We start from the raw sequence: 14,681 nt of genomic DNA, 5'->3' as shown, positions 1-14,681 counted from the left end.
TGTTTTCAAACACAATCCTTTTCCCCCTGATTAAATCCATTTCTGAACTATGAGCATGCAAAGTTAATAAATAGAAAGAAACACAAACAGAGCTGTCATTTTAAAATTACATTCTGAAAAAGTTCAAGGATATCATTTGTGGAACACAAAAGGGATTTCCTTCTCAGCAACATTCCAAGACACAGCTCTTTCCTGCCCACGGCAGACAGGACTGCACTTGTCTGGGAGCCACTCAAGTGTTTACACAAAGGCAGTTTTCCCGAATCTTCTTATTGTGTATACAAAACAAGGGTACCTCCAGTATATGATAAATCCTGTTTAGAATAAATTCTCTCTTCCTCAGAAGAGCCAGGCTAACATGGTGGAACATTATCTGTATCACTAGTAGACAGAAACTGCCAGGAAAGCCTCGGGAAGAAAACAAATATGACCAAAAAAATGAGCCATATTTTATAGTGTTATGCCACAGCTTCTAAATGACTATCCCCAAATTCACAGGAAAAAATAAAGAAATACTATAATAATTTTAACAAAAAAAGATTAATAAAAGAAAAGCTGCTAAGCTAGAAAACTATTTTCTAAGTAGTGTTCACTTACTTAGAAATAAAACAAAGAAACAAAACAAAAACTAAAAAACAACCAATACCAAAACCCAACAAATAAACAGTTATTTGTCAAATTTCTTTTTAATATAACAAGAAAAAAAGACTATCTGTTACAGCTAAACATATTTAGTACAGTTCTAAGAGATCCAGCATTAGAGAGCTCTGAATTCTGTTCATAAATACATTATAGAATGCAGTTCACATCCTATTATAGAACAATTCTTACAGAAATAAAAATTTGTTTTCATAAGCTAGCAGAATGAAATTTTGCTTTGACTGCCCCCTGCTGATTCAAAATTTCTAGAACTATACAAGAGATAAAACTGAGATTCTCTTTTGAAACAATTTTTTCCTAATTGTTGATTTCATTAGAATTCCTAAGAAAACTAATGTTTCATGTTTAAAAAATTATGTGGTAATAGCATTTGAATGTTTGTATGTCTTCTTTCAGTGGGCAAACAGTCACATAACAGCAGCTATCTAGGAGTTATTCGGAACGACTTTATGTCTTCTGACTTCAAGAACAGCAAAGGATAAACAAGGTCAGAAAATCAATGACTGACACGGCAGAGAACAAGGTAGAAAACAGATGTAAGTGAGAAAAACAGCAAGGCAACAAAACCTCAGGACAGAAACTAGGTAATGTCAAGGCAATTAAGTCTGAACAACAGCTGTTTAGCTGTTCAACAGGTCTTCAAGTAAGTAGGGAGGAAATAAATGAGCTCAGCAGGTGCAGGACCTGACTGCAGTCACAACTGTTAAGGTAAGGAGGCAAGATCAGGGTGGCACACTTCTGTCAACAGTGAGAGCCAGGAGAGCTATACTTGAGCAGTCAAAAGAGGATTTTAAGTCGTTCAGCAGGCAATGCTCTCATGGTAGACATTCTTTCAGAAATAATAGTATAAAATAGAATCATGATAAAGTGGAAGAGGAAAAAACCAGTGTCAGAGAAACCAATTCAGAGCAACCACAATAACCTTGGGAAAGAACTGAACCAGAACAGCATAATGATAGGGAAGAAAAATGGGATATGTTTTAAATTAAAAAGGACAACCAGTGACCTGACTGGATTCAAATTTGTGTCTAATTCCTACATCATAATGATCATTAATGAATTCAATTGAGATCAAAGAGCAGAGTTTACAGAACAGAAAACTCATTGGAGCTAATGACAATTCTAGGGATGGGGGGGAAAGCAGAACTGGATTTTTCTGTAATCACTGATGTCTTTGCAAGTATACTTTTAACACAGTTGGGAAAATGAAAGATTTTTAAATGGACATAAGCTACAAAAACTAAACAAAGTGATTCATGCTGGGGAGAAAATGTCTTCAGGGGCAAAAGAAGGAGAAAAACAACAAAAAGGCTGCTGCTATGTTCTACAGAAGATATCATACTTACACAGCACTATGACACATTAATGGAAAAATTGTTAATGCCTGTATCTAGGACCTGAGTGTTTACAACACTAGGTATTAGAACAAGCTTTAAATGTATGGATGGGATGTGCATCCTCTTGCTCCCCATGTTCAGTCTACTTTCTTTCTTTCGTCTGCTCTGGGCTCTTCATATGCCTCTAGACAGCCTCTCCTAAAACCTTCCCTTTAACCACACCATGGACCAGCCATTTCTGTAGTTCTTTACTGTTTCCCTAATGCACAGACATGCCAATTTATGTTGTTGTTTTTGAGACAGGGCTTTTCTGTATAGTTTTGGTGCCTGCAGAGGAAAAAATTTAATGTTTTAAAAAGTAAAATGTCCTCAAAATATTGTTTAATTGCAATGTACCTATCATGGTATATCTCCGATGTCTTTTATTTCTCATCTCTAAGTTCATGACTAAATATATTCCTTTCAAATCTGACTCTAAGGTGGTGGGAATTTTACAGTCCATCAGGACTCTCAAAATAGAAATGTGTTGCTATCCCTAGGCTAACCTGATCCACTGTTGAAAGGTTTTTGGGTAACTGATACAGTGATCACTTTGGCTTCTGTGCCTGAATTAAAATCATTCAAGAGTTAATTTTTACTCTGAGGTTACATCAAAGAGCATTAGCCAATAAACAAAAAGAAAATGTCTGTGCTCTGTGATTTTTAAAGGATGTTCTTTTGAAACTATATAAAACATAAGATAAAGATGCTAATGTTTGGCAATTAGAAAATTCAGAAAATATACTATTTTGTATATCCGTTTTTATGCTAGTACTGTATAATTTTAGCCTATCATATGGACAGAATGATTCCTTATCATTAGTCTCTGCTGGGAGGGAAACTGAACCTAGAAAAACAGAAATAACCAAGACACACAAGACGTAAATGTGATATGTAAATATATAAAGTATAAAAACTTCAAATCTTTCCTGGTTACAGACACCTATATGAGGAAAACAGTAAGTTTAACATCAGCTTGGGTTAAAGAACACGAGCCTGTCTCAATAACAAATCCAATCAGCACCTCCTTAAACTAAAGAACCAGTGTTGTATAAGACTCTTCAAAGTAACTCAAGAAAAACACACACACACACGCACGCACGCACACAAGCACGCACGCACAAATTCGTGTACCAGCAGAGGGCTTAGGTCCTCACAGATGAATTTACATCATTAGTGGGATGCCTGACTTGTTATATAGTGCTGAGATAAAAACCTAGATTCTTAAGATCTCACAGCAAAACAGAATTAAGCCATCTTTATTGCCTGTCTGAATTTTAATCTCAATGACCCGAGGCATACATAAAGGAAAATTAACAAGAGAATTCAGCAAGATATTTGCTTTTTTTGCTTTCATCGGGTGTAGGGGGAGATTATAATTTTCTTTTTGTAATAATATACACACACACTATGTTATCTTTTAGCTTAATGTTTTAAACTAAGAGGAAAATTTTTACTCTACAGGAGGCTCTAGGGTTTGGTCGAGCTCTGACTAGTTATTTAGTCAATAAATAACAACTTAAGGTGATCTCAGATATTAATGAACACTGTCTACAAGTTCCTCTCTGTAAACTTACTATGATAAACCCAGTGTCAATGTTTTGAGTCTAGTGAAAAGGTTCATCATATTTATTATAATTGATCTTTACTTCTTTTCTGGTTGTAAATTCTACCATGAAAGGGAAAGTTAGATTTGTGAAGAATAAATGTAAAATGTAAAAATGAAGATATTTGATTAAAAATATAATCTAAGTATAATATTGAAAAATCTTCTAGTTTTTCCATTGTATCATTTTCATATGCTGTTACATTCATATACAAACTCTATGACCAGAAATGTTCACTTCTTTCTCTGTGGTTTTCCCTCATTTTCATAATGAATAGTAACAAATCTTCTCTATTATCCTGTTAAATGTGAAATCTGGGGGAGTTAAAAACTTGGATGCTCAAAACAACGATAGAGCACCAAATTTTAGTGTATTGAGGAATATTATTTTAAGGTGTGTGTGACTTTTGTTTATGCTTAATTTGTTTAACTCTGTTAAGCTGTGATTCTCTGTCTGTCTAAAACACCTGATGGCCCTAATAGAGAGCTGAATGGCCAATACCAAGGCAGGAGCAAGATAGGCGGGGTTGGCAGGCAAAGAATATAAATAGAAGAAACAATGAGGAAAAAAAGGAGAGGAGAACTCTAGGGGCAGTCACCCAGCCAGCCAGAGTAAGAGTGAAAGTAAGATACACAGAAATAAGAAAATGGTAAAGCCCAGAGGCAAAGGTAAACAGGTTAATTTAAGTTAGTGAAAGCTGGCAAGAAACAAGCCAAGATAAGGCCAGGAAATCATAAGAGTAAGACTGTGTGTGATTTATCTGGGAGTTGAGTGGTGCTCCCCCCCCCCCCCAGCCAAAAGAATAAAACACTATAGTAGTGCTCTTTGGTCGTATTCCTGTAAACCACAATGAAGGAAACACATTAAACAATTAATGTCTTAAAACAATGAAACTTGATTAAATGCAGTACTGGAACTAAACAACTGACTTAGACACAAAGGGAATCCTACATGAGAGATGACAAAATGAAGTAATGACCAACTCCTGGCTCATATGGCAGACTAATCCCTGTTAATGATACAAATAAAATAGTGATTAAAAAGTTCCAAGTAAAAATGAGTTTTGATTATTTTTTGCATGTGTAACATGGTTATATAAGCCCAATCACAAGCTCCTTGAGGGGGTGAGCAAGACAAAAGCAAATGAGATCTGTCAGACTGCTTTAAGAGAAGCACAACAGTGGTGGCACACGCCTTTAATCCCAGCACTCAGGAGGCAAAGACAGGCAGGTCTCTGTGAGTTTGAGGACAGCCTGGTCTAAAGAGTTAGTTCCAGGGCAGGCTCCAAAGCTACAAAGAAACCTAAGTACTAACTTCAAAATGAAGAATTTACTATTCTCTGGAATTAGCAACTCATTTCTACTACTGTACAACTCTCAGATTATTTAAAAGTATGCTACAGTATAGAAATGTAAATGTTAAAGCAATCTCTAGTGAAGGTTAGGAAATAAGTAGCATTGTCGTAATTAATACTGAGAAACTGACACCGTATGATTAAAATAAAAGGCAAATTTCGACACAAGTCAACTTACAGCACTATGTTCATTACTTATTAGTTTTTCAACTATGGAAAACTAATCTCTTTGAACAGTAATTTTCTTATTTTCAAAACTGAAAAACAAGCTTACCTTTAGAATTATTAGAAGAATTAGAGATAATTCAATATAATGTACATTACTTGGCATATTGTAGATGTGCAAGTGAGAGTGGTTAATAAATTGCTATATCTCTAGATTGTTCTAATTATTTTCAAGGACAAGTTGCTATATAATATCTCTAGATTGTTCTAATTATTTTCAAGGACTCAATTTCATATTTTAGAATATTAATATGTATAGCAATAAATATACTTTGGTTTTAACTAAACTGTACACTTGTTTTCCATAAAGGAAATTCTGATGGCTTATGGGACATATATTAGTGTGCATTGTATTACTATGGTAAACACCATGACAAAACAGCAACATGGGGAGGAAAGGGATTATTTTGACTCGCAGTCCATCATGAAGAGAAACAGGTCAGGAACTGGCCATGCAGGAATGCTGCTTATTGACTTGCATGCTCTGAGCTTGTTCAGCCTGCTATCTTATATAACTTAATAAAGGGACAAATTAAAAAAATAGGAAATACTAGTTTTTTCAATGAAGTACATATAACAAAAGTTAGAGCCTGACACAATCTAGTTTGGTAAAATTATAGCTGATGTATGAAAAGCAGATGCTTTCCAAATGCAATAAGCTAAGAAGAACATACTAACTAGTGCTATGTGTTTTAGGTTCTAGCCTTATCAGTGAACACAAGAGATAACAGTCCTTCCAAGTAGTTAGTTATGTTGTACGCTAAAAAATAGTGTAAGGAACTAGGAGAGGCAGAAAGAGAAAACAGGTTGCAACATCTGTATAATGTCAGGCACTTGCTGTGCTTCCTGTGAGCTATTGTAACTGGTAAAAAAGAAAAAAAAGGTGAACATATTTTTTTAAATATTTATTTATTATGTATACAATATTCTGTCTGTATGTATGTCTGCAGGCCAGAAGAGGGCACCAGACCTCATTCCAGATGGTTGTGAGCCACCATGTGGTTGCCGGGAATTGAACTCAGGACCTTTGGAAGAGCAGGCAATGCTCTTAACCACTGAGCCATCTCTCCAGCCCCAAAGGTGAACATTTTTGTTTGGCATGGTTGGCTTCCTTTCTCTAAAATCTTATTTATTGCACATCACACACAGGTTACTAAGCAGATATTTGGTGAATGATCTAATAACAGAAATTTAACAGTTCATCCAAAAAGTTATGGTCCACAAGGCTTCACTTTCTTTGGTTCTGGAAACTATTTTTTTTTTCTTAAAGGGCAAGCAAATACATAACTTTAGTTGTCAGCCATACAGTCTATATAATAACTATTTATCATTGTCATAATTCATGAAAACGAGATACAATAGTATATGAATGAGTGCATCTGGGCTCCAAAAATACCACAAACATGGGCACCAACTACAGTGGTGTGCCAATTTCTACTTAGCTTGTTTTATATGTAGCTCACTGCCCTCAGTCTTCTGCTACATTTTCCTTGGAGCATAAACAAAACTTATCAACTGGTTTAGAAATGCTTACTCATAAATTACCAGATATGTAAGGTCACAGAAATAGAAAAATGGCTACACAATTTTACCCTTCCTCTGCCTTCCACACTCCCTGATGTGGGAGTGTCATATATCAATCTGTTGATTTCATTGGTTAATTAAATAAAGAAACTGCTTGCCCTGATAGGATAAAACATAGGTGGGAGGAGTAAACAGGAGGAAAAGGAAGTGAGGTAAGCCTCCTCAGACAGACTCGGACAGCTCTGCTCTGGAGCAGAGACGCCATGCTCAGCTCTCCCTGGTAGACGCGAGATAGCTCTGCTCTCAGAGACACACACGATGAAGCTCTGACTCAGGATGGACGTAGGCTAGAATCTTCCCGGTAAGCGCACCTTGGGGTGCTTACACACATTATTAGAAATGGGCTAGTCCAGGTGCGAGAGTTAGCTGAGAAGAGGCTAGATATAATGGGCAAGCAGTGTTTAAAAGAATACAATTTGTGTGTTGTTATTTCGGGCATAAGCTAGCCAAGCGGCCGGGGTGCTGGGAAGGCAGCCCCCGCCGCTCCTATTTCAACAACTCCCCATCTTTTCTCCTATGCTTCACACTGTATCTGGGTCATCAAGTAATACAATGTGAATGTCGAAGATTATATTATGGATTTCAGATATGAATAGTAAAAAAAGAATTAAGCACACAATAAGACATTTTACAGAAGTTTAGAATAAATCTCAAAAAGTTATTACACTCATAAATATCATGCCTCTGCCAATGTCTGAAAAAGGGGCAGAAACTTCATTAAAGAGGAAGGAAACAGTGTCAAGTGCTCAAATATGGTATTAATGAAAAATTTTTTTAAAGTCCAATAAATATACTTGAATCTATCTTGCTCACCTTGCTCAGTGCTTTTTATTGTGTTCACATTTCTAATTAAATAATACACACCTGTTTTAAATGTACTATCATAAATACTTTTCTGCATTTTAACACACAAAGTGAAAATTGGGGGATAAGAACAGACATCTAAAGGGCAATCTTACAACTGGCTTACTATTTTGTTTTTGCTTTTTAAGAACAAAACATAGCCTTGAGTAAGCTTGTTACATAGGTCACACACTTCATTCTGTATCACAGACTGAAAGCCATGGAAGGTTAAAATGTTTGCTACCGCTACTCACTATTCTAGTTCCCCTGTCCTACCTGCTCTATAAAATTAGAAGATGATCTTGCACTAAGGTAGTGGGGAAAGAAAAGAGAGATACTTTAGATTATACTGTATTACACCACATACAACATATAAAAATGCAATCAAAACAAAACTAAACAGACTCATGTTACTGAATAACATATCTCAACGACTCGTAAAATCTCTCTAGTTCTAGTCCAATGTGTTAACAATGCACACCATTCTCTAAGAATCTTTGTAGCATTACAACTCTTACTACTTGAGAGCCGAACTCCAGGCAGTATAGTTTGAAATAAAGTGCCCTTCTTGTAGACAGATGTAGCTTTGAACTCAGGAAGACAGGTAATGTGGGATCTGGGTAAATGGGTTAGCAAAGATAATCAAAGGCTTGGAGAGAGCTAAGGAGTACAAAGCCTCACCTCCACCCAACTTGCCAAAATTTTCTTTGCTGTTTGAATTTAAAACTTTTTTGTTTAGTGCCAGGCAGTGGTGGTGCACACCTTTAATTCCAGCACTCAAGAGGTAGAGGCAGGTGGATTTCTCGATGAGTTTGAGGCCAGCCTGGTCTACAAGAGCTAGTTCCAGGAAAGGCACCAAAGCTATATAGAGAAACCCTGTCTCAAAAAAACCAAACAAACAACACTTTTTTGTTCAAGAGTATTTCCTTACTGATAAAATTTATTGATATAATTTGTAATATTAGAAAGTCTACACATTCTTGTGCAAGAATCTAAGAATTCTGATACATACACACAGCCTAGAAATCATCTCACACCCAAATCACAGGATATTTATATAATCTCAAAAAGGTTTGGTGTACCATTTTGTTACAAATTCTGTAAGACTCAAATCTATTTTATTGTTTGTTTTTAAGAAACAGGATTTCACTGTGCAGCCCCGGCTGTCCTAGAACTAGCTCTGTCAACCAGGCTAACTTTATATTAACAGAGATCCACGTACCTCTGCCTCCAGAGTGCTGGTACTAAAGGTGTGTGCCACCATGACCTGGCTCCCAGATCTTATTTTTAATTTATATGCATGAGTGTTTTTCCTGCATGCATATGTGTTCACCACATGCATACCAGTTCTTGGAGATCAGAAGAAGGCATTGGAGTCCCCGGAGCTAGAGTTACAGATCTTTGAACTGCACGTGGGTACTGAGAATTGAATGTGGGTCCTCTGGAAAAGCAGCAAGTATTCTCACTGCTAAGCCACCTCTGCCACGTCTATTTTTAGATACCAAAGTCCTGCTGTTTCTGAATGTCAAATAAATAGAATCATTAAGTACACATTGGTGTGCCTTTTCCATCTGAATTCTTTCATTTAGCCTAGCACATGATAAACTCATTAATCACTTCACCATTCAACTTTGCCCTTTCCTAAAGCTCACATCTCCTTTATCTCTAATTCACATAAATCTAAACATAAATCTCTCACTTTGTTACATAAATTACACAGTGAACACATCAACACAGAGGGAGTGACTATTCTGAAAGCAAAGCTGCTTCCACTCAAAGCATTGCAAGTGAGGATCACCATCTTGTGTTAGAAAAGAGTAACTGCAACACCAAATCAAAAACATCTGATCACTAAAATATTGCAAAGTCTGGAACAACAACAGTTCAAGATTATAGTGCATAAAAATGCCTAGATAGAAAAATTAGACTGTACATATTAAAAGAAGGTCCTTAAAATTATATGCACACCTTCATTACTTCAAATACTACACACACACACACACACACACACACACACACACACACACACACACAAAATGAGTACCACACAGGAAAGGGCATTTCATTACTATTAATATTCTATTAAGTTTGAAAACATTATCAAATTAATTCTACTAATGGTTCTAAAATATTCAATATATGACTTTGGTTCCTGGCTAATTTCAGCATCAGTTACAAAATTCAGGAATCTAGGAATATTTGCAATAAAAGGGAAGTTTTATTTAAATTTAAAAGTGATCGAACTTTAAGCAATTATACAACTACTTATTTTGATCTAAATAAAAATTGTTTTTAAATTTGCAGTTTTCAGGATAGCATATTAAACATAATCTAAATTTTGTAAGCTCAACAAACAACCACGAAAACAGAAAATATGTAGCTTTTGACAAGTCATCTTTGTAGTAATTTTTAAATAAAAAAGTTAGTGTTCTATGGTCAAAGGGTTTTTTGTTTGCTTGTTTTCACACAACCACCAGCTTAAGGGTAATTTATCCCCCTACTTCTGAAAACTCTCATAGTTAAAAAAGAAAAGTCACTTTTCCACTCCTAGATAAGACTTGCTTTTTTTTTTTTTAATGAAGTCTTTAAAAAGAAACTTATAATCTTAAGTATAAGAAGGTAGCATTCAAAATGAAAAGCAACCAACCCACAACTACAATGAAACGAAAAGCACAAACTTTGCTATACTACACCATTTTGGGTAGCATTTGGAATGTTTTATTATTTTATGTTTCAGTTAATAAAAATAAACTGTAGACTTTAATGATGTATACAATTGTCTACTACATTTCAAAAGACACAGAAAACTAATAGGCTGAATACTTTTCATGAATACTGGAAGCTAAGTTCCCTGCATGTCTTTCAAATTCTTCCAAAGTTGATGTCTCACGTCGATTTCAAGCAATTCTATTTCCTGCAGCCACTATTCTGGTCCTGGCCATCCTGGTCAAATACATTATCTGAATTTTGATGTTTGACTGTGTAAAGGCCCTGTGGTGATAATGTATATCTTCTAAAAACTACATGAAAATAATCTTAAGCATCCATAACTAGGAGGAAAACGCACAACAAAACTAAACTGGGGTTCCACATCACAATGAGTGAGAAAGACAATCATAAGAAAGCAACAAACACTGGAAAGGACAAGGGCAAAGGGGTACTTAAACCCTGCTGGTGGGAATGTACAAGTAGCACAGGCCACTTTGGAAAGCAGTATCCAAGCTTCACAAAACTAAAAGCAGAACTAATATGATTTGCTTCACGCCTGGGAATATACCTAAAGGCACCCAAATCAGCATTGCTCAAAGATGGCTACACCTCTGTCCCAGTTAACTAAGGTTTCTATTGCTGTGGTGAAACACATGATCAAAGCAACTTGGTGAGGAATGGATTTATTTGGCATCACCACGTTCCATACTCCTTGATAAAATTTATTCCTCCCTTTCATACAAATCTGTGAGATGTTCAGCACTCATCAGCTGGCTTGTGCAAACACAGCAGCAGTGAGGGAAAGCAAGTCCGCTTACCTGCTGCTGACCAAAGCCTTCACTACAGTCAAAGGCCTAACTGAACTAAATAAAAATGCTCTTCTAACAGAAAGGTTCCTTCTTACCTTCAAGGCTCTTTTAAAAGTCACAATTTAAAAACTTCAGAGAATTACATCTAAGGTACATATTGTGAGAACAGAATCTATTATTATTTTCATTCTAATACAGTGAAAGCAATAGTTACGACAAGATTTCTATAGTAATGGTAGGTTACATGATTCTCTCAAGTATGAAATGGCTTGGACATTTACCATGACATAGAGGAATAAAAAAAAAATCCTAAAGAAGCCTAACTAGCTTAAAAAAAATGTCTTGAATAGTTAATTTTCTAGAGATATAAAAGAAAAGTTGGTGGCAGCAGTGAGGGGTAGAGGGGATGCTGGAGAGTTGCAAAATACTTTCATTAACAGAGTAGTTCCCTGGGTGGCCTTGGACCTAGTCATTCTCCCCATTTTTCATTGTAATTCTCAATGAAAGGGTATGACATTCTGCGTTAGTAAGAGGCTGGCTAGTCCGTTCCAACTCTAGTTCACCTACACTCAAGAGAATAAAACCTGGGACCAGACTTTTCTAATACCCTTAGTGTAAATACAAATGGGTCATCCATAGTCAAAACTCCATTCAAAACTTTCCTGAACACTGGGAGACTGGTTCACCAAAAACCGTAGGTTTCTCTTGTCCTCTAACAGGAAGTAGTAAATCTGTAGCATGTAACTAAAACAGTTACACAGCCTCCAATGTCCTCTTAATGAAAAACTTAAAAGAGTGATACAACAAAACAAACTTGACAATACAATACAAAAAAACATAAACCCAATAACTACAACACCCATATCACCTCCTTTCTTACCTTGTCAATTCTGTCTGGGCGATTAGTAGCTGCCAAAACAGTTACATCTTTTAGTTGTTCAATCCCATCCATTTCTGTTAACAGCTGAGCCAATACACGGTCTGCAACATTCCCAGCACCTGAAGAACTGATATTTTGCAAACAGTTTTAAAAATCTTCTTTCCTATCCTAAATACACTATTTTAAAAGTTCTTTATAAGAAAAGATATGTTTGCAAATATATGCTTGAAGAGTCATTAATAACTGAATTATATAAAAAACTATATTCCAATTGTTTCCTTTCCTATATCATGAAATATGGTGATTTTTCTAAAACTAAAATAGTAAATGAAACTAGGATTGGGAAGCGAGATGTAAGATTACTTTAACCAGTTCCTCAAATACACAAAGACTTAAAGACAGTCAAAATTTATATCTGCAATATATCTATTGACAGGGACAGGTACTGAAATTAAGTTCCTTATGGTATAGACTCATTGCTCAAAGGAAGGCTGAAAACTCTGCATATCTCCCAAGAATGGAATGCATAGAAATTATCAAGTATTTTAAAAACACAGCAGCAGGTGGGTAGTCACCACAGTCCTCAATTCTGAACAAACTGGTTCATTTGTGAAGTCATTCACAAAGCCAGTTCTACAGACACAAAACCCTTAAATCAAGTAAGAATACTGTAAGAGAACCCTTTATCAAGATCAAAAGATAACAATTCTCATCCAGAATCATGCTGATTTCTTCGGATCTACTCAGAACTATCTATGAATTATCTAATCTACGGAATGAAACAGCACTGTGCGTATATTAACACACATATCCAGTAAAATGTACTGGGGAGGAACAGTAAAGAACACAGAGTCTTCTGTCCTAGGATGAATATTATCTTCATACATTTAACATATGCTAAATGTGAAAGGACATTTAGCATATCACCATGTATAGTTACTGACAGGATTCAGATTTCAACATATGGTAGAAGCTTAAAAACTTACTGACCATCCATAGGACAGAATCATCAGACCCACAACTTACAAGTGGACATGAGGTATTGTATGATGCCAAGTGCCAAGTTGAAGAAGAGGCAAAGGACCATAAAAAAGAGGAAGGACAAGAAAGGACGGAAGTAAGGGACAGTAGCAATGAGGAGAACATAACGTAAGCTTTTCAGAATCTTAGAAATAACACACTTCGGGGTCGACACATTCAAATCAATATTGCCAGTTTCCACTGACAATGGTGTTGATGTATGCCTTTAATCCCAGCACTTGGAGGCAGAGGCAGAGGCAGAGGCAGGCGGAGCTCTGTGAGTTTCAGACCAGACTGGTCTACAGAGAGTTTCAGGACAGTCAGGGCCAAAATGGCAGCCCACATTGAACAGAGGTCTGATCTCCAAAATATACAAAGAACTCAAGAAATTTATCATCAAAAGAACAAATAATCCAATAAAAAAAAAAATGGAGTACAGACCTAAACAGAGAACTCTCAACAGATGATTCTAAAATGGCTGAAAAACACTTAAGGAAATGCTCAACATCCTTAGTCATCAGAGAAATGCAAATCAAAAGAACTCAGATTCCATCTTACACCTGTAAAAATGGCCAAGATAAAAAACACTGATGACAACTTATGCTGGAGAGGATGCGGAGTAAAAAGAACACTCCTCCATTGTGGTAAGAGTGCAAACTGGTACAGCCTCTTTGGATTTCATATGGCAATTTCTCAGAAAATTAGGAAATAACCTTCCTTAAAACCACTTTTGGGTATATACCCAAAAGATGCTCAATTATACCAAAAGGACATGTGCTCAACCATGTTCATAGCAGCATTGTTTGTCACAGCCAGAACTTGGAAATAACCTAAATGCCCCTTGATCGAAAAATGGATAAGGAAAATGTGGTACACTTACACAATGGAATACTACACAGCAGAAAAAGATAACATCTTGAAATTTGCAGGCAAATGGATGGAGCTAGAACATCATATTGAGTGAGGTAACTCAGACCCAGAAAGACAAATATCACATGTACTCACTCATAAGTGGCTTTCAGGCATAAAGCAAAAATAAATAAATATATAAAGAAAGAAAACCAAAAACACAGGACAGTCAGGGCTACACAGAGAAACCTTGTCTGAAGAAAACAAATCAAAACAAGAAATCAATTGCCAGTTCCCTTCAAAGCCTTCATAATGAAATAGTAGAAAACATCCCCTAGTCTTGCTATGGAAACCACCAAGTCAGTACTGAGAATAGTTCCTCTGACATGCTTTGTAACAACCAGGCACAATGGAATGCATCAGCCTGTATTCAATGTACTACAAAAAGCCTTCATTCCTAGGTGTTTGAGGAGACTACTGTCATAGACTTATAGAATTCCTTATATTTTACTAAAGGCCTTTGTTCCTGGGTGTCAGAGCGGACCGCTATTGTAGACTTATAGAGTTCCTTACATTTAGTTTCAACAGTTTATTTCATGCTCAAGTGCCTTGTGAGTCCTCAAGAAATGACTTATTTTGAAAACCTAAGATTTATATATAGTATATTCTTTTCAGAGTTTTGCAATGTAAAAGTAAAATGTAAATCCCTCAAAACCCGACAAAGACTGTATACTCAGATACAATAATGCTTCACTCAGGAAATAA

The 14,681-nt window shown here is 36.0% G+C and overlaps 1 protein-coding gene across 4 annotated transcripts in view; it reads right to left on the bottom strand.

Moving 5' to 3' along the window:
• The window catches only part of Afg2a (AFG2 AAA ATPase homolog A), a 155,106-nt gene that overhangs the window by 92,549 nt on the left and 47,876 nt on the right, over nt 1–14,681 (bottom strand). For all 4 annotated transcript variants that reach the window (XM_050138278.1, XM_050138279.1, XM_050138280.1 and 1 more), the window contains one exon: nt 12,048–12,174. In XM_050138278.1, the coding sequence (XP_049994235.1) occupies nt 12,048–12,174 (127 nt within the window). The remainder of the gene's footprint in view (nt 1–12,047; nt 12,175–14,681) is intronic.

This window comes from Alexandromys fortis, unplaced genomic scaffold (assembly GCF_014885135.2).
Source record: "Alexandromys fortis isolate MF-2015 unplaced genomic scaffold, M_Fortis_MF-2015_v1.1 scaffold_15, whole genome shotgun sequence".
Taxonomy (NCBI): domain Eukaryota; kingdom Metazoa; phylum Chordata; class Mammalia; order Rodentia; family Cricetidae; genus Alexandromys; species Alexandromys fortis.
Note: the sequence above shows the minus strand (reverse complement) of the source record. Positions and strands in the feature narration are given on the sequence as shown.